The sequence below is a fragment of the Archocentrus centrarchus genome, chromosome 4 (genome assembly GCF_007364275.1).
Source record: "Archocentrus centrarchus isolate MPI-CPG fArcCen1 chromosome 4, fArcCen1, whole genome shotgun sequence".
Lineage (NCBI taxonomy): Eukaryota > Metazoa > Chordata > Actinopteri > Cichliformes > Cichlidae > Archocentrus > Archocentrus centrarchus.
In genome coordinates, this window is record NC_044349.1 from 34,530,711 (window position 1) to 34,554,644 (window position 23,934).

The window sequence follows — 23,934 nt, forward strand, 5'->3', positions numbered from 1 at the left end:
GCAGCAGTAGGGTAGAGTATTGGATATCATTAATAGTTCATAGAAAAGAGCCCTCTACAGTCCCTTTGTTCCTCATACAGCAGTCAGTTCAACATCTGATCAGCTGCAACTGTGAAACTAGAAAACATGAAACACCACCTGCAGTACGACTGTTTACTTAGATACAGCTGTTCACAATACTACACATAACCTGCTCATCACAATCATCAAGAGGTCTGGAATCTGGTGTGATGCAATGCAACTTGAGTCATATGGAAACATAAATCGGTTATTACAATTTTAACTACTGGCCTGAACACCACTTGTTTTTTAAACCACAGAGTTAAACAGAAATCTAGAAGGAACCGAGTGAGCCCATTAATACCGATCCACATCTGTGACGCACACTCGGTGTGGGAAATCAACAAGTAGTCAGATACCATATCATCACTATATATTGTCAATTTTAATAATGGTGTGAGAATACTCACTAATTTTTTTTACATCAACACCTATCATACATAAAAAAGAAGGTTAAAAAAACCCAGGAAATATGCATTCACTGCACTGTCAATCTGTGTGTGTGTCTGTGTGTATGTATTCCAAGCTAATCTGACTTACTAGTGTCACCACCTTTGGACTTGTGGTGGTGGCACTCGCTAATGAGGGTAAAGTAAACTAATTGCAGTGAAATAGTGGACAGGGGGTGAAAGCAAACCAGAGAGCTGATTGCTTGAACTGGCATATTATTATACTTGAACAATAATGATAATACACACCTACACACACTGACACCACACTGCAGTGGATAAAAAGCTTCTGGTTTTGTTTTTTTAACCTCACTTACACAGATACAGATGGGCCGTTTTGTAATGTGGTATTTTGCTGCATTTAGATTCTTTTTATGCGTGTCCTAAAAAAATTGAAAATAGAACACAGCTGCAGGCCATGAACACAGTACAGCATAAAATGAAGTACCATAGACTGTAAAACCTCAGAACTTTAGTCCCCCCCCCAAAAAAAAAAAAAAAAAATACATACAATGTGTCAGTGTGTTCTCTGGATTTCTTTCAGCTCTTTGGTTTGTTGTATGGCTTGTCACCTCAGGACCTGCACTGTTGAGGGCAATACTGTTTGTCACCAAACCCTGGAGGGTCTGAAAACAACATCCACACCTTACAAAATACCTCAAATGAAACCAACAGGGAAAATGATAGGCACTGCTTTTGACATTATTTTTGGTAGGACTTTTCACTTGCTGCTGCCCTGCTGGTTCACTTGAAGCAGCGATGAGTTTGTGCGCCAAGATTCTGTACAGTCTCAGGAAGAGGACAGTGTTCACACGACAGGCTGAACTGGCGTTTCATTTTTTCTAAGCTAAATTTTAGAGTGAACACATATTTTTCACACTATCGAGAATCTTGAAATTCAGAATTTCTTTATTTTCTGGACACAGTGATGCTAATTATTATTAATTAATAATTATTGTATGGCTTGATGCATTTTGCCTTGATTTCTGGATTTTATTTAGGATAATGACTCATCTCCACTTAAAACATTTTATAAACATACTGCAAAAGCTTGAAACACTATCGCCTTCACAGTACTGTGGATTTGTTTTCCACTCAGCAGGGTGGGCATATTACTTAAGCTTTCCTCTTTAGTGAGAAATAGACATGAAGTCACACATCAACAGTTCATGCTGTTTCCTGAAGCCTTGCATCCAAAATTTGGCTTTTAAGTCACCTGTCTATAAATTCTGCACATGTCCTTTCCATAAGTGAAAGTTTAAATTGATTTTATCTTGGTTGGATACAGAGCACTAAAAAGAATTCAGAATATATCATCAAGGTGACAGAACAACTACAAAGTTTTATGTAAACCACTTGCACATCTTGCATGGACATTTGTAGCTATAGTTTTCGTTGAGTCTAGCAGTTAGAAATTTATCTTAAGTTTTTAAAGCAAATAAATGTAAAAGCAAGTTACACTTTTTCTACACAGGAAGAAAAAACATATTTGCGAACAGTGGGCCTAATTACAAACTCAATCAGTCCCATCATAGGTTAATACACTGCTTCATCAATATAACATTAAGTACATAAAATTTTGGCATCTATACAAGCACCACAGTCTGTCTTCATACAGTTTTGGCTATGTCACCATAGTCAGGCTACTAGACATTATTCCACCCAAATACATGTTATTTATTTAGGGTTTATAATCACAGACATTATAAAAATCCAGATAAAGCTCTGAATTATAACTTCTACCAGTCAGCTTCTATTTTTTCTCTGTAATTATTGTAGGGTCTTTACTTTACAACTGTTGGTAAAGACTGATTGGTAAGACTGTCATTTGGCAATATATAAACAAAAATGAATTGAATTGAATTTTTATCTTGTACAAATGAACAGATTACACTTAACATTCCTCTGATTTGCTAATGTTGAAGACCTGACCCACAACCTGAGTCAGCCAGGTGTAATGGGTTCTTCCTATATTGCTGCAAGTCTTAGGTCTGTGTGTCAAATAACTAAACCCTGCAATCCAAGCACACTCTGTCAGTTCTGATACCATCACTATCCTTACTAAAGAAAAGAGTTTGCAGTAAAAATTAAAATAAAAAAAAAAAAAAAAAAAAAAAAAAAATATATATATATATATATATTTTTTTTTTTTTTTTTTACTATGCCACTGTTTCATTTCATTTTGACCAATGAATCTGGATTACTTACATTTTGTTTGCTATGTCATACTATTACTTCACACAGGTATTTGACCTAAACCTTTTAAACTGATGGCTTAACTTCTATCGATACATTAAATGTATCAGTTCTCCAAAATTTAAGGCCACATTTTTATAAGTGTGGTGCTACAGTACAAAGAAGCCTTTCATTAGTCAACCCAATGTGCAATTTTGAACAACTCATCAAATAAAAAGCTTCAATATTCCAGAACATGATTTATGCATTCTAACAATGTTGCTGCAAGCATCTAATCTTGCGTCAGCTGTGTCAGTCACTTTCTCAACTGTACTTCATTTGGATCCAGTCAACTTTTTTTTTTTTTTTTTATCACAATTACACATTTACAGGACTGTGTAGTCTTAGCAGTGGTGTGCACTCTTTGTGTGCATTCTGTTTCACTTCACTTCACCTGATGTCCAAAACTGTCTCTGTCCCACTGCAGTTCTTACCCTTCATTCTTTGTTATCCAGATTTTTCTTTAAGAGCCACAATTTTTCCCATTTCATGGATTCACTTACTCTGTAAGAAAGCCACAACTGATTTAAACATTCTATACATCTTAATAACTAATAAGTGCATTTTGTATATATTTTTATACACAATGATGTGTTTAAAGCTATAATTCTAAAGCAAAATAATAACAACGCAAGGAAAACTTAAAAATGAGCTAAAGCAAAGTTAAGTAAGAATAGTGTTATGTGTATGCACCCATACAAAACTCAAAAGTCATCTGTGGCCTTTTGTAGTACATTGTCACATGTTGCATAACATGGTCAAAGTGATCATACAGGCAAATGGACGGTGTTCTCGTGACCAGTCATAAAGCTGCAGAACTGTGAAACCTAAACCTGTACAAGTTTAACATGCTTCCATCACATGGCAGCCGTACTGGCTAAAGCCCGACAAAAAGTTCACAATATAGTTAAAGACTTTTCCCTGCAATAAGTACTTTTAAATGTGTCTGCAAGTGCCTCTGAAGATGGCTTCTGTTTGTATTGTGAACATTTAGGCAGGACACACCACCAGAATTTACTTTCTCAACCAAAGTTTTAGCCTTTGCAATTTTCAAATCAAAGCATCCAATATATAACCATACCCTGAAAAAAACACACTGTTGCCCACATTTTCATAAAACACACATTTAAGCAAATATTTAACAATGTGTGAATGTGGCTTTACACATAGCAACACCAACAACATTCATTTACATTAGTCCACAGACACCTCAGTCAACATGTCAGCTTTAAACAGCACACCCACTGAATCCAATCAGCTATACGAGTGCAATCAACACCTGAGTATCTCAGAAAATATCTGAAAAATATCCACACTTAAAAGAACAGTCTAACATACTGGGAACGACAGTCTTTTCTACTTGTCCACATATGTTTTGTATTAAATGAAGCATGGGACCTAAGTCATATGATAACAGGTGTATGTATTTGGGAGAAGACACCAACTTGTCTGCAAACACCTGTCAACTACTAGATGAGCAGGAGTAACAAAGGTGCTGTGCAAACAGATTGTTTGCCTTCAAATTAAAAGTTGTTCCTGGCTGCTTTAGCCAGCCAGGAACAACTTTTATTTTGAAGGCACGTTCTCCATTTCCACTTTGTGTTGCACTTTCACTCGCACTCAGAAAGTAGTTGGCAAGTGTTTGAAGATAAGTCAGAGTGTTCCATGCAAAGGATGGGCAATAGTAACCTGCTAGTGACTAAAGCAATCACAAGCAGGTTTTCAGTGCAGCACTGTATACCCCTTTGCAACCCTACAAACATTTGCCAGCCAGTCAGAGAACACATGACCAAATGGTAGGCCTTACAGACCAAGTTCACACTTACAGTGGGTCATAATATGACAACTGAGCTACCTCAATTGCATCTAAATGCATATAATTTAGGGAATAAAGTTATTTTCTTCACAAGACAGTAAAAAAAGCGTATTTCCCCAAAGTGTCACACTATTCCTTTCACACTGTAAAATTGGCTCTGTCTTTAGCTGAATAGAGAAGACATTGTCCCAGTGTCTGAGCTAGTGAGAGCTTTCATGGAGCTTACTCTTAGGCTACTGTCTCAGGTGGCAAATTGCCACAATCAAAAACTGTGCACTTGCTACACTGGTTAATGTCGAGCAATCACACATGCAGCTTTTTTGTTGTTGTTTTTTTTTTTTTTTAAGTGCTACCAGCTGTACCATGAAACGTATGATCACGTTTCCATAAAATATTATTGTTCTTTAACTAAAGGCAAGGCACATAATGTGTTTTACGAAATATCGTGCAAAAGTTTAACAGAGCTGATATTAAAATTCAAAGAAACACATAGCCTTCCATCCATTTCCCTCTGATGTAGTCCACAGTACAGAGGAAGGAAAAGAAGGAAGAGGAAGAGCAGGATAGAGATGGAGAGGTATTATCAAGTTGAGCCATGCATTCTTTAGGTCAGCACAGCGACCAGGGCAGCACCATGCACTATACATCAGCTTTAAGACAACTTTAACTAAACCTTAAACTAAAATCCAGCTCATATCAACGCTTTCTGTCCATATTATGAACTCCTTGTAGGCACTGAATTAACTCAGCTATAACCCCAAATCATGGGAAAGAACAAGGACAAGACACATCTGTGTTCTAACATTTTGGATGTGGCTTGACTGGATACAGACAGGGTCAAACCAAAGCATCAAAAATTAAAAGATTCAAATTATATGGGGAGATGCCCAAGTGAGTTAAAATCCTCAGGAAAACGAAAACTCATGCTCAGTCCCATATTAACTTACACAAGCATTTATAAACGCAGAGACACAAGGAGAAAACCAGGAGAAAAATAGTATAAAATAAAATAGTTTTTTGTCTGGATTATCTCTCACACACACACACACACACACACACACACACACACACACACACACACACACACACACACACACACACACACACACACACACACATTAAGCCAGTCCATATTTTTGCAATTTGTGAAACACTGTCTTTTTCTGCTGCTTGTTGCATATTCAAGGTATTTTCATGATCCCACAGATGTCTGCCTTCTGTCAAGAATGACATTTTCCATGAGCAAAACCACTGGATTTCTCCAAAATTTCCAGTGACTATGCCACCTGCTTTGCTAACTATTCACTGGAAACACAGTGAAGCATTTGAATAGTTCCAAATTTCCGTTCTTCAGGTGCTGAACTTCAGTACATTCTCTTTAAACCTCTGGTTTAACACACACTTCAGCTGTGGCAGGGTGTGGAGTGTGTCTGCCTGTGGAACTGTAGCTCAGTAAGAATTAAAAAAATTCTGAGGAGTTGTTGTAAATTAGTTGTGTGATCATTTACAGAAGAACAGATTTGGAGTTCATCATAGCATAGAAACAGTACTAGTGAAAATTAAATGGACTAAGACCACATCCACATTTAACCAAACAGGGCTATATTCTAATCACTTGAAGCATTTTATGTACCTCACATTCACAGACAATGTACCAGTTAACCTAACATGCATGTTTTTGGACTGTGGCCTAATCTTAGTAATCATCTCGTGGCCTGAGTGCTCGTCTTGCTTGACATCAGTGCAGAATTCAATAATGCTTATCGCAACATTTACACCGTCAGTTTTAAAAGAAATGTGCCCTGCTGGTGTCAACTGTACCTATTTGATAGAATTTCATGCATAAGGACAGGAGGAAGGAGTCTTCCTCACACACAAAAATTGGTCATGGAGTTTGATAGGCTTCTGTACAAGGACCAGTACTTAGATTATACATGCTTCCATTAGATACTATTATTCAAAACACTTCAGACATTTGTTCAGACAATAACCAATTATAGCATATATCTATTGAACCAGATGACAAAAGTCAATGGGCTAAATGCTGGGGGACATCCCATGATCCACTTCTCCATTCCTCTCTTTCTCACTCCATAAGTAGTGTGTGTTAAACAAATAAATAAACAAAAAAAGCATATTTATATGCTGCTTGTCATTAACTTTTGTCTGGAGCTCTTTCTCCACATTGTTGCCAAGTCCTTGCTCACAGAGGAATGTTAGATTGTAGGGGTTCTCTCTATTATTGTAGGGTGTTTACCTTACAATATAAAGCAATGTGAAGTGACTGTTGTTGTAAACTCCCGCTATATAAATAATATGGAATTGAATTGAATTGAATTATTGTCCTGTTGAATGATTAAACATCTTCAGCTGAGCCTGAGTTGTATTTATAAAGCCCTGCAAGTCACTGCGGTTTTCCAAACAGAAAGTGTGCAGGTCTACATCCCAGAGAGCATTTGTGGGGTTCTGTGTTAAAGCTAAAAAGATATGGCACTTTAAAGCAGTATCCATTTTCCAATTTTATATTGAAGGTGCTGAAGCATGGAGCCAGAAGAAAAGGACCGTCACTGTTCAGATTACAGCAGTGGAATTTGTTGTTTTTAATCTTTGATTCTCCCAAGAAGAACATGTGTTTCCAGGCAGATGGAACATCCTTGTTGGGTCATGAAAACAGCCTCCTGCAACTACACCAAGTTAAAGAACGGTGTTTTGACTTTTCTCCTACTGTGTGTATACAGAAGGCAAGTGGGAAAAAATGGCAGAAACAATCCAGCAGAAAATTTCCTGTGATTAACACAGGTTACTCAAATCCATCTGGTGTGATGTTCAATCACCAAAAGCACAATCCACAGACAAATAATAAAAAATTGACAAGTGTCAACAGAATGCTTTATAGTTACCAATCCTTCGTAAAGATAAAGTATGGCACAGACTATAATATATTATTTCTTAAAAATCTCACCGACACTGTATAGGATTTATCAAAAGGTCATGGTGCATATTTCTACTACTCCTTCTTCTGAAGGTTGCACTGAATTTCACAGAGAAATGGCAATAGTTATGATGTTTAATATGCATCCAAGAATTTGATTCTGGATTTTGTTCAGTTTTCTTTTTTGTTTGTTTGTTTCACCTTTTGTTAATCTTGAAAACTTGAGATGTTAGGTTTCTTAAATGTTTCAGATTATAGTTATTAAAATGCAACCTGTAAGCCTTTGAAAAGACTGATAGTGAGTTTGACAGATGTATTTGATAACTGAAGCTGAAAAACGTCAGCTATAACAGAATACTGCTTTGCCTCACTAGCAATAATGCAAACTTTGTGTCAACATTGGTCACAGAAAAGTGCATCACCTACCAACTCTTGTTTAAAATGCTTCATTTGTTGATGTTGGCACTTCAAACCGCAAAACAACTCTTGCACTGCTGCTAACCTATTCTTCTGTTCACCTGTGTCACCCAGCCCATCCAGCCCAACCCCAAACCAAACTCTACTGCTGCTGTTCCTTCAGAAATTGTTCAGATTGGGGTTGAACTACACAGAGCAGAACTTGTCAGAGACCACCACTTATCCTACAGCTGCACAACACACCCAGATTGTGTCCACTGTCCATAAGTCAGTACATGCTCGTCAGCATCAACAACTTCAAGAAAAAACAAAAACACTGTCCAAACCCACCTGCTTGGCAACATGCCACATCATAATGCCTTTTAAAAAAAGGTATTTTAACTTAATCATAGTGCACCACCTGCTATATCTCTTTCTAATCTACCCACACACATATACAAATGTTGTGTTTTTCAGACAAACAGAAACTACAGGACATCTCTTCAAAGCAGGGATGAGTGTGGAAATGCAGAAATCTAGTTCTCATACACATTCGCCTACATACATACACACGCGCGCGCACACAGTCACGTATCCATGACTTCAAGGGACGCTACATTACCTTTCAGTCATTTAATCCCAACCATAATGAATCCCTCCCTAAACTCAACCAAAAATTCAAATGATTTACATTATGGAGACTTAGTCTTTGGCACCATAAAGAAGACAAGTGCCCATAATGTGACTCTGTAAACAGATTTAAGTCCCTACAACATGACTAATTCCCACTGTCAGAACACACACACACACACACACACACACACACACACACACACACACACACACACACACACACACACACACACACACACACACACACACACACACACACACACACACCACCAAGCTATAGTTCATCCACATTCAGCAGCCAGTATATTGCTGGCTGTGCTGCCACATGATCCGGGTCTGTATTTGCCTTTTTATAATTCTACTGACACTGAATTTCATGTCAATGTCAAAACACTGTACTTTTGAAATTAAGGTCATGGCCCACTCGTGCCCTCTAATATGGGATAATAAAATTGGGCCTCCAACTGTAGCACTGTGTTGTGTTGGAGGAGACATGGATATAGCTCTTATATTCTACTATTACTCATTGTTTTCTATCAAAAAGCACAATCAAACAGTCTTAAAAACAAAGCAACTTAATGGTTTCAGGTGGATGATTGTCAATAAAAGAAAAGACAAAGCCTCTGTGTTTTGTTGGGAAGAGAGAAATAAACTGCGCGTTTCAGCTTGTAATTTTTTCAGACGTATCAATAACAGTTAAAAAGTGCAAATAAACAGGTATTAACAACAGGATCTCTTCTAGTCGGTTCAGAAATTAAAGGAGGCTTATTTGCATATATTATAAGCAGCACCTGCAGCGGAGAGAGGGGCATTTTGGGTGTTGAAGGAGGGATGAGGTCTATATAGGCCTTGTAGTTGACTTAGTGTCGAGTATAGGGGTCAAGGCTGACATCCATCCCAGGGAAACAGGATTCATCCTGGGTACACAGTTAGGTTACAGGCTTCTGAGAATCTGATGTGTTGATGCCTGGTTCTGGTCTCTAGTTCATCTGGACTAATCAGACCTCTGCACCAAGTCGTTACTTTTCTGCGAAAATGATGCCATTTGTGACAAACATGTAATGTCATTAAGCATAGTTCATTCCAGGTCTGTAAAATGGCTGAATGAGACCAGCATCCTTCTTCCATCCAGGACGTCTCTTTACACATATATAAATATATTGCAAAGTATATTTATATATATGTATGTATGACCAGAGATGAATGTAATTTTCCTCTGGCAATGTTTCTTTTCCCCCAGAACTGCACTGTCATGACAATCACGTTTCCTCCAGAGTTCATTCAGTTGCCCAAATACCAAGACTGGAAAGGAGACACACAATTAAAACAAAAATAAATAGCACACTGAAGACTGAACTCTCAAAATATTTAGTGTTTTGGATCATCTGTATCTATCCTAAATTGACCTTTACAATGCCAAATGAACTACACTGACCTGAGCTTGGTAGAGTCCACCTGGGTCTCGAGGGGTGACTCCAACGAAGGATGATCGATTAGCTGGAGGGGTCCCTGGGGCAGAGTATGCTGAGGGTGTTTGTGTTAACAACATCAGGCTCATATTGTTTCCCAAAATTCACATAGTCAATCACTTTAACAAGTCAGTCAGTTCAGTTCTTTTATTTAAAGGTGAAGAACTAACTCTAAAGATCTAAGCTTGCTCATTATAGAATCACTGGTGGGAATTAAGTTCATTTCACATTTCACACTATTGCTTATATTTTCATTCAGAATGTGAAAATTTGATGTGAGCTGGGCAGAGTACTGCCTCTCTCTCTCTTTATTCTGTGTATTGCAGGTTGGAAGACAAAAAAAAAAAAAAAATTCCACAAAAGCCATCAAACTGGTGTGTTAACATCTGACCTAACGGGTTTTCCAAATTGTGGACCACAGCTCATAGTGTAGAGTACTTTGAAAGGTCAGTAAGACCAGAAAAGTGTTATATAAATACTACTCAATTCAACTCAACTCAATTTTATTTATAAAGCACTTTAAAATACTAGTATATTTAACATTGCAATTACACTGTCTTGATGGTAATAATCCACCTCCTAACACCATCTCCCCTCCTTCCCTCAGGACCTGTGTATTCTGATCCTTTTTCACAAGATAGGGCAAATAGGTCAACCAAGTGAGCTATAGGGATATCTCAATATGCATGGATAGTTAATATCTGTCCATCCATCTTCTTTCACTTATCCATTAATGATAACTACCTACGGAAATATATATATATATATATATATATATATATATATATATATATATATATATATATATATATATATATATATATATATATTAGGGGTGGGACTTTAACGCGTTAATATCGATTAATTAATTACGGGGAAATTAACGAATTAAAAATTTTAACGCATTTTAACCGCACATTTGCACCGTGGAACGTGCACGGGTTCCAGGCATACAGATTATATCGCCGCACAATGTCCAAATTCAAGGGCCACATCCTTCGAAGGACCCGGCCCACGCAGACCGGGTCCTTCGCAACCCACGAAGACCGCAAAGGCCGGAAGTGAGCGGCTAGCCTTCATATCAGCGTCGCCTGCCCTCACCTCTGCGTAGCTCATGTCCCCTAGCAACTGTGACAGTGCGAAGCACAGCTGTGTAAAAGCAGCTGGTTAAACGGAGAATGAACTTTTGCTCCTTTTTGTGGTTTAATTTTAAGTCTTTTATTCAAAATAAGCTGTTAAAACAAGCATAACACATTTCAACATCAAGGGGTACAGCTGAGTGAATGATTAATTTGCAACTATATTAAGTGAGACATTAATGTTGAATAAAACTATCCAGTTATGATGCTGAACTTTTTTTTTTTTTTGGATTCTTAACTGTAATTTCAGGAGTTTGCTTATCACAGGAGCACTTCCGCCCTTCATTGGTCTGTGTAGTAGACTGGTGGGAAAATAAACAAATTTTGAAGTTTAAGCTTATGTATATTAATTCATTCATCAACCAAACTTAAATTTCTCATGTTAAATATTTAAATGTGATTAAAATGCGATTAATTTCAATTAATTAATTACAAAGCCTTTTTTTAATCGAGTCCCACCCTAATATATATATACATATATATATATATATATATATATATAAAATACTAAATATTTAAAGGTGAAGGAAATAAATCAATTGAAAAAGGAAATCTGCATAACTCTTCTGAAGTCATCCTTAGCATTGACTACATGCTAAGTGCAGTCCTGAAGCTGAACAAAGGCTTCCTTAAACAGGACTACACTTGACCATTGCTCCCCTTGAATCCGAGGTTCGACTAGCGGACAGACCCTCCTTTCCAGCACCCTGGCATAGACCTTACTGGGAAGGCTGAGGAGAGTGATCCCATGATAGTTGGAGCACACCCTCTGGTCTCCCTTCATAAAGATGGGGACCACCATTCCAGTCTGCCAATCCAGTAGCACCGCACTAGATCTCCATGCAATATGAACATCCAGAGCCTTCAGGAACTCAGGACCCTGCCACCAAGGAGTTGTTTAACCACCTCAGTGACCTCACCCCCAGTGATAGGCAAGTCATCCCTCTAGTCCCATACTCTGCTTCCACTACAGAAGGCATGTGAGTGGGATTAACCCTTTGACACCAAATGTGTCCACTGTGACACGACATACTTCAAAAGTGCCGCCGTTCGCGGACTTCCGGCGACAAATACCATAATACCCCTATATGGCTGTGACGTGCAATTTCTGGGCTTTCGGGAGCCGTTTGCATTTTTCCGATAGGACAAACGGTTGCGGAGTTACGGTAATACGCCAGCTGATCAACGTTTCTTTGATCAGCCGACTCCGAGCCGATACGCCACGTCTCAGTCAGCTGTTCGCCGCTATTGAGGGCAAGTAACGGGCGCTTCAGCAGCGATCGCCTGGAGTTAAAGATTTAAGGAAGTCCTCAGAGTATTCCTTCCACCGCCTGACTATAGCCTCAGTTGAGGTCAGCAGCGCCCCACCGGCACTTTAGACCATGTAAGTAGAGCATTGCTTTCCCCTGCTGAGTCACCTGACGGTTTGCCAGAATCGCTTCGAGGCCATCCAAAAGTCTTTTTCCATGGCCTCACCGAGCTCCTTCCACAAAGTTTTTGTGTGTGTGAGTGTTGAAGTCTCCCAGTAGGATGATGGAGTCACCGCATGGAGCACCCTTGAGCACCCTGCCAAAGAACTCACCCTCAAGAAGGGTGGGTACTCTGAACTGTCATTTGGTGCATAAGCGCAAACAACAATCAGGACCCATTCCCCAGCCTGAAGGCAGAGGGAACCAACACTCTCGTCCACCTGTGAAAACTCCAGCGTGCAGGCAGCAAGCTGAGGGGATACAAGAATACCCACCCCAGCTCGCCGCCTCTCACCAAGGGCAATTCCAGACCGGAACAGAATCCAGCCCCTCTCCAGGAGACTGTTTCCAGAGCCCAGGCCATGCATTGAGGTGAGCCTGACTATATCTAGTCGGTATCGCTCAACCTCATGCACCAGCTCAGGCTCCTTCCCCACCAGAGAGGTGACATTCTATGTCCCAATAGCCAGTCTCGATAGCCGGGATCTGTCTGCCAGGGCCTCCGTCCTTGGCCACTGCACAACACACATTGCACCCGACCATATGACGCCTCCTGAGGGTGGTGGGCCTACAGGAGGGCAGGCCAATGTCTTCTCTTCAGTCTGTGCCCGACTGAAGTGGCCAGAGAGCTTCTGGCCACCAGAAGCTCTCCCTCAAGCTCCCTCCCCAAGCCTGGCTCCAGAGTGGGGTCCCAGTAACCCTGTCCCAGGCAGGGTAAACAGTTCCCTTGGTGTCTCTTCTATAGGGATCTTTGGAAAAAATTTAAAAATTTAAATAAAAAAAAAATTGCATGTTGTAGAGCTTTGCACATTGGATACTCATACCAAGTTTCAAAAGAGTCGTCCAAGGAATAAGGGAGGCTTCAGGATTAAAGGTAAACATCAATGTACATTATTTATCAAAAGTTTAAAAAATTTATTAAAAAATGGAAAAAAAAAAGTCAAAAGTCAAAAATCTAAAATCCTTTGCTTCTGTGGAGCCTCACCCAAAGAGTATTTGTGCCAAGATCTCAAATATAAAATGACCAAAGAGTAGGAAATTAGCAGGAAGTTGATGGACGGACGGATGAAGGACACGCACGGACAGACAGTTGGTTAGGTATCAGATCAGCTTCACTGACCGTCATCTGTCATTGACAGCAGAGTTAAATAAAGTGAACTTGAGAAATTGACTAAAGAGTGATAACAATAATTACAAATAAAGAAAACATAATCTGAGAATAACATCATAGAAACAAAACAGGAAATAAGGCTAGAATATAAAATCTAAATGAAAACAATAAAGAACAAACTAATCAGAAAATAAGCAAAACTAAAATGTTAAACCCAAAGCGCAGGGCTGAAGACCCCAGATCATGACAAACACTGTCAGGCAGTCATCACTTTGCTGACACATACAGTTCGGTGAAAAGGATTTAGTAACTAATAGTATTCACACAAGCATGGTAAAATATGAGCAAATTATATAATTGTGCAATATAAGTTCAACATCAGGTGGCTGTAGCTCAGGAGATAGAGCAGGTCATTTACTAATCAGAAGGTTCAATCCCTGGATGCTCAAGTCTGTTTCAGAAAGAATCCTTGGGCAAGATACTGAACCCCGATGTGAATGTGTGTGAATGCTAGATAGAAAGTATGTAGGCATAGAAAAAAGTGAATGGATGTGAATGGGTGAATGAAACATGTTGTATAAACTGCTTTGAGTGTTCAAATAGAGTAGAAAAGTGCTATATAAGAATCAGTCCATTTAACAACCATGTGCATAGGACTGAACATTGAAGTGCAAACACAGACAGTTTCTGCTGACTGAAAGTTATCAGCTAACTGTTTTTACACTGTGGCAACAGTGCCATCTTATTACATATATATGTTTACATTTCAGAAAATGAAGTGTGCAGCATTTATTAATAACTATTATTTGACCACCTTAATACTGAAAAGTATTTGAAAGTGTTGGTGGGACTAAGGAGGTCCTTGAAGTATTCCTTCCACCACCCAACTATATCCTCAGTTGAAGTCAGCAGCTCTTCACCCACATTGTACACCGTATGAGGAGAGCTGACGGTCCTGAGTCACCTGACGGTTTGCCAGAATCACTTCGAGGCAGTCCAAAAGTCTTTTTCCATGGCCTCGCTGAACTCCTCCCACACTCAAGTTTTTGCATCAGCCATTGGCCAAGCCACATTGCACTTGGACAGTGGCTGAAGCCCCACAGGCTGACCAAGCTTGATAGGACTCCTTCTTTGGCTTGATGAATCACTTCACTGCCAGTGATTGGCTCCAGAGCCTAAGCCGTGCGTTGAGGTGAGCCCGACTATATCTAGCTAGTATCTCTCAACCTCAACCTCTCCTTCCCCACCAGAGAGGTGACATTTCATGTTCCAATAGCCAGTCTTGATAGCTGGGGGATTGGTATGCCAGGGTCTCTGCTGTTGGCCGCTGCCCAACACACACTGCACCTGCGGATGGTGGGCCTACAGGAGGACGTGCCCATGTCTCCTCTTTAGGCTGTACCTGGCCGCGCTCCACAGGCTGAAGTCCGGCAACCAGATACTCTTCTTCAAGCACCGTCCCCAGGCCTGACTCCATGATGGGGCTCCGTTAACCCTATCGCAGGCAGGGTAAACAGTTCCCTTGATCTCTTTGTCATAAGGGTCAACTGAATCGTTCTTTGTCTCCCCCTCACCCAGGACCAATTTGCCTAGGGAGACCCTACCAGAGGGCAAAATCCCCTGGATGAAAGTGCCCCTGTGATTCCTGGGACACACAAACCCCTCCAACATGGTATGGTGGTGATTCAGGAAGGTGGCTCCTGAATCCCACTGGCACACTTTCTGTAGAGGAAGCAGAGTCTAGGGATTTTTGGGGGTGACTCACCCATCACTCTTCATCTTCAAGAAAGGGAACCAGAAGGTGTGCTCCAGCTATCGGGGAATCACACTTCTCCACCTCCCTGGGAAGGTTTATGCCAGGGTGCTGGAAAGGAGAGTTCATCTGTTAGTTGAACCTCAGATTCAGGAGGAACAATGTGGTTTTCATCCTGGTCGCAGAATGCTGGACCAGCTTTTTATGGTCTCAAGGATATTTGAGTGTGAGTGGGAGTTTGCCCATCCAGCCTACATATGTTTTGTGGACCTGGAGAATGCATTCGACCACACCCCTTGGAGTATCCTGTGAGTGGTGCTGTTGAAATATGGGGTGTCTCTTCCATTATTATGAGCCATTCAGTCCCCGTACAACTGCAGAGACAGCTTGGTCCACATTGACAGCAATAAGTCAGAGTTGTTTCCTGTGGGTGTTGGCCTCTGCCAGGGCTGTCCTTTGTCACCCATTCTGTTCATAATTTTTATCTACAGAATTTCTAGGTGTAGCCAATTGGTGGAAGGCTTCCGCCTTGTGTCCTCAGAATCTCCCTGCTTTTTGCAGATGATGTGGTCCTGTTGGCTTCATCAGGTGGTGGCCTCCAGCTTGCGCTGGAGCAGTTTGCAGGAGAATATGAAGAAACGGGTATGAGAATTAACACTTCCAAGTCTGAGGCCATTGTCCTCAGCCGGAGAAGGTTGTGGTGCCCACTCCAGGTCAGGGACAAGTTGGAGTGGAGGTGGAGGAGTTTAAATAGCTTGAGGTCTTGTTCATGAGCGAGGGAAGCAGGAGATTGACAGATTGAATGGGGCTGAGGCTGCAGTGATGCGGACGCTATACCAGTCCGTTGTGGTGAAGAGAGAGCTGAATGTAAAAGTGAAGCTGTTGATTTACTGGTCAATCTACATCTTTACCTCACCTATGGTCAGGAGCTTTGGGTAGTGACCAAAAGAACAAGACTGCGGTGGAAATGAGCTTCCTCCAAAGGGTTTCTGCACTCTCCTTTACAGATAGGGTGAAGCATTTAAGAGGGGCTCAATAGAGTCACTACTCCTCCACATCAAAAGGAGCCAATTGAGGTCGTTCAGGCACCTGACTAGGATGCCCCTTGGGCACCTCTTGGGTGAGGTATTCCGGGCATGTCCTACCAGGAGGATGCCCCAGGGTAGACCTAGGATATGCTGGAGAGATTACATCTCTCGGTTGGCCTGTGAAAGCCTCGGTGTTCCCCAGATAAGCTGGAGGAGGTGGGGGGAGAATGAGGTCAGGGTTTCTCTACTTAGGCTACTGCCCCCATGGACTGGCCCCAGATAAGCAGAAGAAAATGGATGGATGGATGTTTGAGGTTGTCTCCATGATGCTGATGTCAAGGCATTGTGGGGACCAGACCATCAGTTTTTCTACTTGCCACTAGCTTTTTTATCTTCAATGAATAATCAGGTTAATTTTGTGTTTTTCAAGCCATCAGTCTAAAATACCCCGCAGGACCACTTGTACCAAAAAGCCTCTGTGCTAATTTTCATCTATACTTCCATTAAACTTTTTGTCATTAGATACAAACAAATATGCAACTATTTATCAGAACGTATTGACTGACAGGTTTTGTATTGTAAAAACTGTACATATATTCTATGTGTATATGTATAATGATAAGCTGATAAAATATTTATGACCACTTACTGGGTGATGTGGGGGAGTTTGTTCCTGTATCAGAAGACGTGGTAGTAGCTTTTGACTCTGTAGGAAGGGTTGGTCTGGAAAGGGAGGATGGGGGACTAGCCAGGGAGGGTGCAGGTCCAGGAGGTGCCAACATTTGAGATGAGATGTAGTGACTGGGTACTTTAACCTGGTTACTCCCATTCAGCTGGAAAATGTTAGAAAAATATATACATATTTAAATGAAATTTTCCACAGAGATAGTCTGTTGACTGTGTTAGAACAGAAACTAAAGTACTGCAACGACTGCATGTGAGTATCAGGAAGTACAGTTTTTGTTAACATGGCAGTTCAATTAATACACCAAGTTAAAATCTATCAATACTGGTTTATATTTGGTACATGTCAGACATTAGGGCCCACTTCCAGAGTCCACACTCTGGAAGTGGACTTTGAGTACTCCTCCTTTGAGATTTACTCACAAAAACATTTGGGGAAAAAAGGTAGCCATATGTTCATGGGAAGAGCAACCAACATACAATAAACAAAACATTTGACTTAAATCAGTAGAATGCTGGAATATGCTCTACGCTATGTGGAGTTTATTTATTAATCCTTACATTAGTTTTATCCTAATGATGCTGTTTTGACAAATAACTTTCATTGTTTCTGTAGGGTAAGAGCCTGGAAGACATTTAAATCAGGTACTATGTCCCTTAAGTTCCTTGAAAATGTAGAAAAAGTTGAATAAAAAAAGTCCCAAACCCACAATAGTGAGAAATATCCTACTGCTGTGCACAGAGGTGGTGTCATGCTTGTGTAGGTTTAGTGCTTAAGGTGGAGACTGGGATGTACAGACTGGAACTCAGAGGGAGTAGCCTAATGCACTGTGCATATCCAGCGTGGAATAAAAATGTAGGTGTGACTACTTTTTCTTTGTGCTGCTCCTTTTGAGGGTGGATCACATAGTGGATCATCTGTCTCCATCTTGCCCTACCCCTAGCTTCCTCTTCTGTCACACCAACCCTCTGCATGTCCTCCTTCACTGCATCCATGACCTTCTCTGACCCTTTTTCCACCGATGGTGTGCCGGTGCCAGTATTTGAACCATTCAGCGGTTTTTCCAAAGCAAAAGCACTCGGTGCTCGGCCGAAAAATGGGTTCAACTCCGGCCGCACAAGCTGGCTAGTCTCAAACCAAGAACACGCGACAAAAGCAGCAGAAGGGCCTGACTCTGCCATCTCAACTTAAAGTTTTCTACTGCAATTTCACTGCAAGGTGTGTATTACATGAGAAAAGCGATGAAATTTTCACGGCTGTGAATTAGGTTGGGCCCTAAGGCTGAACTTGCTGCTTTGTATCAGTTCATATCACAGATATGTGCGTACTTGTCATCTTGCTCGTAATCACTGTGTTTATCTTGTGCCACACACAGATGCTGCAGTAGTTTTGTTTGGACCGTAAAATGTGTTCGGAGCGCAAGAAAGGGGAGCGTGTTCTCCCACATTTGTGCCCTTTGGCTTCCGTGTCCAGATGAAGACCCGCCCACACTCATATGTAAAGGATCAGTTCACAAAGTGTGGTGGAAATGCAGTCTCGTTCTTAAGCTTTTCACCGGTTCATTGAAACCGACACCAGCACTGGGAAGAGCACCGGCACCTCGGCAGTAGAAACATAGCCTCTGTGGTCTTCCTTGTTTTTTTCCTGCATGGCCGCTCCATATTCAACATCCTTTGTCCAGTAAATTCACTATCCCTCATCTGTATGAGAAATTCAAGAGGAAGTGAGTAGCAACATGAGAAACAGATAGGTGTTTCTGAGTCTCTCACACATAAGAAAAACTGCAGGAAAATGTATTTATTTATCGGCTACACTACATTTTAGGCATATGTTGTCACCAATAAACTCAAAAACTCAAATTATCCATTTGTATGAAATGAAAAAAAAAGCACAATGGCAGTTAACAGCCCATTTTTTATTTGATTCAATTTGATGGTGTGACATAAACTAAGAATTGCAAAGCCTTGTACCTGTCACGGTTTGGCTGTGTGGCTGGTAGAGGTAAACCCAAATGCAGGACACATGAGACAGAACTAAACTTTACGGCAGGTTTAAATACACACAAGGTAATTGGGGAGAGTGGTTACAGCAGGGAACAACAGGTGAACCAAATGAGACTAATGACCCAAAGGAAGCAAAACTCAACACAAAGCACAGGGAACAAGGGACTGTCAAAATAAAACAGGAAGTGACCAAACAAGACACAAACACAGACTTAACACAACACGAGTAATAGAATACACAAGAGACAAGGGACAAAGACATAGAGACAAACAGACACTGCAACAAAGAGACGCAGGAAGCCAAGAAGAACAAGGGAAGACAGGAATGGGATAACTATAACTAAAAGCAGAATTCAAAAACTATAACAAACTGAGAATCTAAATTGTAAGGAAACTAAGAAACACAACTAGAGATATAACAAAAAACAGAACCTCACAGAACAAACACAAACACTGGGCATATGGCCAAGGACCACGATAGTACCTTAATCATGAATGTCCAAACCATTTCAGCCTCACATGTCAAGACTATTTTATATTGCCAAAAGTGCTCATTTGCTCATCCAAATCATTGAATTCAGGTGTTCAAATCACTTCTATGGCCACAGGTATACAAACCAAGCACCTAGGCATGTAGACTGCTTCTATTCCAGCATGGTACTGTGATAGGATGCCACTAAATATACTAAATATTCCACAGACAACTCTTAATGGTATTATAACAAAGCAGAAGCGATTGAGAATGACAGAAATTCAGCAATGAACTGATGGGCCATGTAATCACAGAGCAGAGTCAGTGGATGCCGAGGTGCATAGTAAACAGAGGTCGTCAACTTTCTGAAGAGTCAATTGCTACAGACCTCCAAACTTCATGTGTCCTTCAGAATAGCTCAAGAACAGTGGGTAGAAAGTTTCATGGAACGGGTTTCCATTGCCAAGCAGCTGCATCCAAGCCTTACGTCACCAAGCAAAATGCAAAGTGTTGGTTGCAGTGGTGTAAAGCACGCCACCACTGGACTCTGGAGCAGTGGAGACGTGGTCTCTGGAGTGACAAATCACAATTCTCTCTTTGGCAATCTGATGGATGAGTCTGGGTTTTGCAGTTGCCAGGAGAACAGTACCTGTCCGACTGCATTGTAACAAGTGTAAAGATTGGTGGAGGAGGGATTATGGTGTGGGGTTGTTTTTTGAAAGTTGGGCTCGGCCACTTAGTTCCAGTAAAAAGGAACTCTTAATGCTTTTTGCAATTAGAATCATGGTCTGAATGCACTGTAGTGTGAGTGCGAATGCAAAAGAAAGAATTGTCTTTGTTACAAAATGTACTTGATAATGAGGGTGAAAAGCTGCAACAATGTCCCAATGTGAGACAGACAGAGAAAGACTCAGGAAACCTGGGCTATCTGCAGCCCCCCGAGGAGCACTGAAATCCCAAAGTTCCAGGCGGCCCCTGGGTGGGAGAAACACCCAGGAGAGACACCCCACCTCCCACATGCCACATAGGCCTGTGGTGTAGGAACTCTTAATGTTTCAGCATACCAAGACCAGTGATGTCAGTAACGCGCTACTCTAATCTGACTACTTTTTTCTGTAACGAGTAATCTAATGCGTTACTATTTGCAGTCCAGTAATCAGATTAAAGTTACTTATCCAAGTCACTGTGCGTTACTATTTTTGTCATTTTCCTTAGTACAAAGATATATTTTTGCTTTCTTCTTGCATCTTGGGGGGGTGAAGTCTGGCCGATGCGACAATTTAGTCCCGTTTTCAGCACGAGGACAATAATAGCACACAGCGACACAAACGTAAACAATGGAGGGAGGAGAGAGATGCACGTTTTCTAGCTGGAAATACAGGAACTATTTTGAGTTTGAGTCAGCTAAAGATGACAATATCAAGGTTAGTTGTGCAAGCTGTGCTGGCGACAAAGTGCTATCTAGCTTCAAAAACACTACGCCAAAGTTGAAGAAATATTTGGACGTATTGTGCCAAAAAAGTGATCGTCTACCAAAAAGCAATTTTCCGTATTTGCCAAAAAATGATTGCCTGTATTTAAACAATTGTAAATGACTTGTCGACCTATAATCTATGAAACATGTGTCAAACGTATCTCTCATGAATGATATCAGGTCATTTTGAGCAAGAAACAGCATTTCTATCACAAGGTAGAAGCTGTGATCAGTTTTTGGCATTGTGACTTTTATATATTTGTTTTTTATCAAGGTAAAAACTGTCTATTTTTAAACAGAAATCTGGCTCAGAAGGCTGCAGAAATTGCAACAAATATAACATCACAGATCTATAAAGCTATTTTAAGTGGCCAAAAAGCATTGGATTGATTATAATGTAGGTACAATAACACAGACTTGAAATACAGGTTATTTCTTCATTTTATATATAAGCCCTTCATAAATCATGCTGACTGCACTCTATTTACCAATATAAGCAAATGCATTAACACATAAAAGCACACAGAAACATCGGAATCACTTTATGGCAGATGATCCCTTTTTGGCACAACACTGGCAGCTGTTGAATGTAACTAATAAAGTAACTTGTAATCTAACTTAGTTACTTCTAAAATTAAGTAATCACAAAAAGTAACTACGTTACTTTTTAAAGGAGTAATCAGTAATCGGATTACTTTTTTAAGGTAACTATGCCATCACTGCAGACATTTTGGACAATTTCATGCTCCCGACAGCTTGGGGATGCCCCCTTCCTGTTCCAACATGACTGCACACCAGTGCACCAGGCAAAGGCCATAAAGACATGGATGAGTGAGTTTGGTGTGGAAGAACTTGACTGGCCTGCACAGAGTCCTGAGCTGAACCTGACAGACCACCTTTGGGACCAATCAGAGCGGAGAATGCGAGCCAGGCCTTCTAGTTCAACACGAGTGTCTGACCTCACAAATGCGCTATTACTTAAGTTCTTGTGTGTGAAGGCTGATCAGTGAATACTTTTGGCAATATAGTGTAAGTGTATAGTCTTGCTGCTATGCTTCTGTCACAAATCACCCCTGACACTCATCTTCACCCACTCCACTCTGACTGCACTCTCTTCTTCACCTCTCTTGTGCACTGTACATTGCTTTGGTTGGTTGATATCAGGTATTTAAACTCATATACTCAATTATCTCTACTTGTTGTATGTTGGCCTTTTATGGGAGTAATGGTTTACTGCGGTTAACCGATAACCACAGTATAGAAGCACGGCTCAGTGAATCCAGCTGTGAATGGTTATTGTACCAAAAATGAAAAACAAGAAAAGAAAAACAGATCTAAATAAACCCGAGTTGTGCCTGTGTTTTAACCCTTTATTACCAGCTGGAGCACTCATGCTCCCATTTCCATATTTATTTTTAAATACTGGTAGAACAGCAACTAAATAAGAGAGCAATATTTCTTTTTGCATATAAAACAGGAGGAGTTACACTTACATATCACACATTCAACATGTCCCAGAGCGCTGTTTCCACTTTTATTGCACTATTGGAAATAATTTATTTTGACGCACATTCTGTATTTTTGCAAATTGGGCACAATAGGCATTTTATTTACATTTTACCTACAGTTTATAAAAATTAGTGTATCTCAAAAATTTTAAATACAGTCAAAATAAAATTTTCTGTGGTTCAAAAGTCTTTTGTGTAACTTTTTCTCACTTATAATTCTGAGGGATACAGCCCTGACATTTCATTATCTAGAAAAATGTGTAAAAATGATTTTCAATTTCTTTGTGGTTTTTTCTGCACTTTCTTTGCAATTTCTCTAGTTACTATGGCCCTATTGTATACATATTAATAAAATTTGGGATATAAAGTTTGTATTGCTGTACAGCAAGTTGAAATTCTCCAAAAAAATGACATTACGGCATATAAAAATGTAAAGGTAACAGAGGAATGTTGTGTTACATTGTGTTTTAGCAGTGAAACAATAACAGACCTCTCAGGTGGTATGTAGTAGACACTGATCAAATGATCATCAGTTGTTTTTTATAGTTCAATTTTCCATTTGTTTTCTAGTCAAATGTGGCTTTTGTGTTGTTTGAAAGTTATTTTTTGTCATTGTAAGTTCAAAGTTTTTTTTGTTTGTTTTTTTAGTCACATAAATCGTCATTTGATCCACAAATAACCATTTCATGCATGTAAATTAACCCAACTGCAATTCACCAAACTGTTGCTTCTGTACCATAATATGAGCCAAACCGTGGAATTTTGTACCATTACGTCTCCTATTGGCTTTCCACCTGTCTCCCACTCGTGTTTTGTTTTGCCTCTACTGACTTTCATTACTCTTCTCTCCAGATTATAACTCCTCCTCTCCAGGTTCTCTTCCACCTGCTTCCTATTCAATTCAGTTTAATTTAATTTTTATCTATATAGCACTAAATCACAAAAAACAGTTGTCTTAAGGCACTTTAAATTTGTAAAGTAAAGTCCATACTCTCCCTACAGACCAAAATGTCATCTGCAAACATCATAATCCAAGGAGATTCCTGCCTGACACCTGTAGTGCTCTTTCTCAGCATGAAGTTATACTGCTGCTCACTAATCATCACCTCTCTTCTTACCCTACCTTCAAAAAACAGTGTGGCTCCTCATCATTGTGCCCCTGTAGTTACTACAGCTCTGTACATCCCTTGTTCTTCAAAATCTGTACCAGTACATTCCTTGGGTATCCAATCACTCTCCAAGATTGTGTTAAATAATCTGGTCAAAAGGTCCACTGCCCTCTCTCCTAAATAGCTCCATAAC

General features: G+C 40.2%; 1 protein-coding gene across 1 annotated transcript in view; it reads right to left on the bottom strand.

The window, feature by feature from the left end:
* Nucleotides 1-8,767: 8,767 nt before the first annotated feature.
* nfic (nuclear factor I/C) overlaps nucleotides 8,768-23,934 on the bottom strand; it is a 58,353-nt gene continuing 43,186 nt past the window's right edge. The window contains exons 11-13 of the mRNA XM_030727063.1: nucleotides 17,140-17,323; nucleotides 9,957-10,045; nucleotides 8,768-9,823 (exon numbers count right to left, since the gene is read on the bottom strand). Of these exons, the coding sequence (XP_030582923.1) occupies nucleotides 9,803-9,823; nucleotides 9,957-10,045; nucleotides 17,140-17,323 (294 nt within the window). The 3' untranslated portion in view covers nucleotides 8,768-9,802. The remainder of the gene's footprint in view (nucleotides 9,824-9,956; nucleotides 10,046-17,139; nucleotides 17,324-23,934) is intronic.